At 48.2% G+C, this 867-nt stretch overlaps 1 protein-coding gene across 1 annotated transcript in view; it reads right to left on the bottom strand.

Moving 5' to 3' along the window:
- Positions 1–867, bottom strand: part of CFAP65 (cilia and flagella associated protein 65) — a 32,867-nt gene that overhangs the window by 15,395 nt on the left and 16,605 nt on the right. The window contains 2 exon segments of the mRNA XM_035901107.1: positions 1–6; positions 791–867. The exon segment at positions 1–6 is cut by the window's left edge and continues 114 nt beyond it; the exon segment at positions 791–867 is cut by the window's right edge and continues 31 nt beyond it. Of these exon segments, the coding sequence (XP_035757000.1) occupies positions 1–6; positions 791–867 (83 nt within the window).

The raw sequence follows: 867 nt of genomic DNA, 5'->3' as shown, positions 1-867 counted from the left end.
CACATGCTGGTCACAGGAGAGAAAGAAGAGATTAAATTGAGATGGGTAGAAGGGTTGGCAGGGCATTACAGGGCTCTCTTCTTTATAATTCTTCTCTGACCTTATGTTTGGTGTAAGGAAGGCCCTTGGATTTTATCCAATCTTTTACGTACGCCTAATGAGAATGAGTGGCATACATGGAGGCTCTGAGAGTCCTGCTTAGCTGAGGCCTGTTTTCAGCTCCCCAGTACAAGGAAGACACTGACATACTGGAGCAGGTCCAGTGGAGGGCCACCAAGATGGCTGAGGGCTGGAGCACATTATTTACATGGAGCAATTAAGAGACCTGGGTTTGTTCAGCCTTATGAAGCAAGGGCTCAGGGAAGGCAACTGTATAAGTTGCAACACAAGATATTCTGATTAGATAGTAGGAAAGAAAGCTTTTACCATGAAAGTGGTCAAACACTGGCATCAGATGCCTAGACAAGCTGTGGTTTCTTCATCCCTGGAGATATTCAGCACTGAACTGGACAAGGACCTGAGCAACCTGATCTAGTTGTCCCTGCTTTGAGCAAGGGGTTAGACCAGGCACTTTTAGAGGCCCATTGCAATTAAATTATTCCTTGTTCCTGTGGCTCCTCTCCAGGGAGGCTAAGCCGAGAAGTGAAGGTGAGCAACTGTCTGTTGGGGTGAGGATAGAATAACAGAGTGCCATGCAGCAGCAAGCTGCAAAACAAGCCAACAGCAATGGCATCTCTGCCTGGCCCATGCGAGGGACTAAAAGATCCTCTGAGCCACCTCCTCATCTCACCTGTGCCTTGTGGGAACTCTGTAGGTGAGCTCTCTGGGAGTCAGGTCGCGCTCCAAGTATTCATTCAGTGTGTCCAA

Source organism: Egretta garzetta, unplaced genomic scaffold (assembly GCF_000687185.1).
Source record: "Egretta garzetta isolate BGI_Z169 unplaced genomic scaffold, ASM68718v1 scaffold219, whole genome shotgun sequence".
Classification (NCBI taxonomy): domain Eukaryota; kingdom Metazoa; phylum Chordata; class Aves; order Pelecaniformes; family Ardeidae; genus Egretta; species Egretta garzetta.
This window is presented reverse-complemented; position numbering and strand designations above follow the sequence as displayed.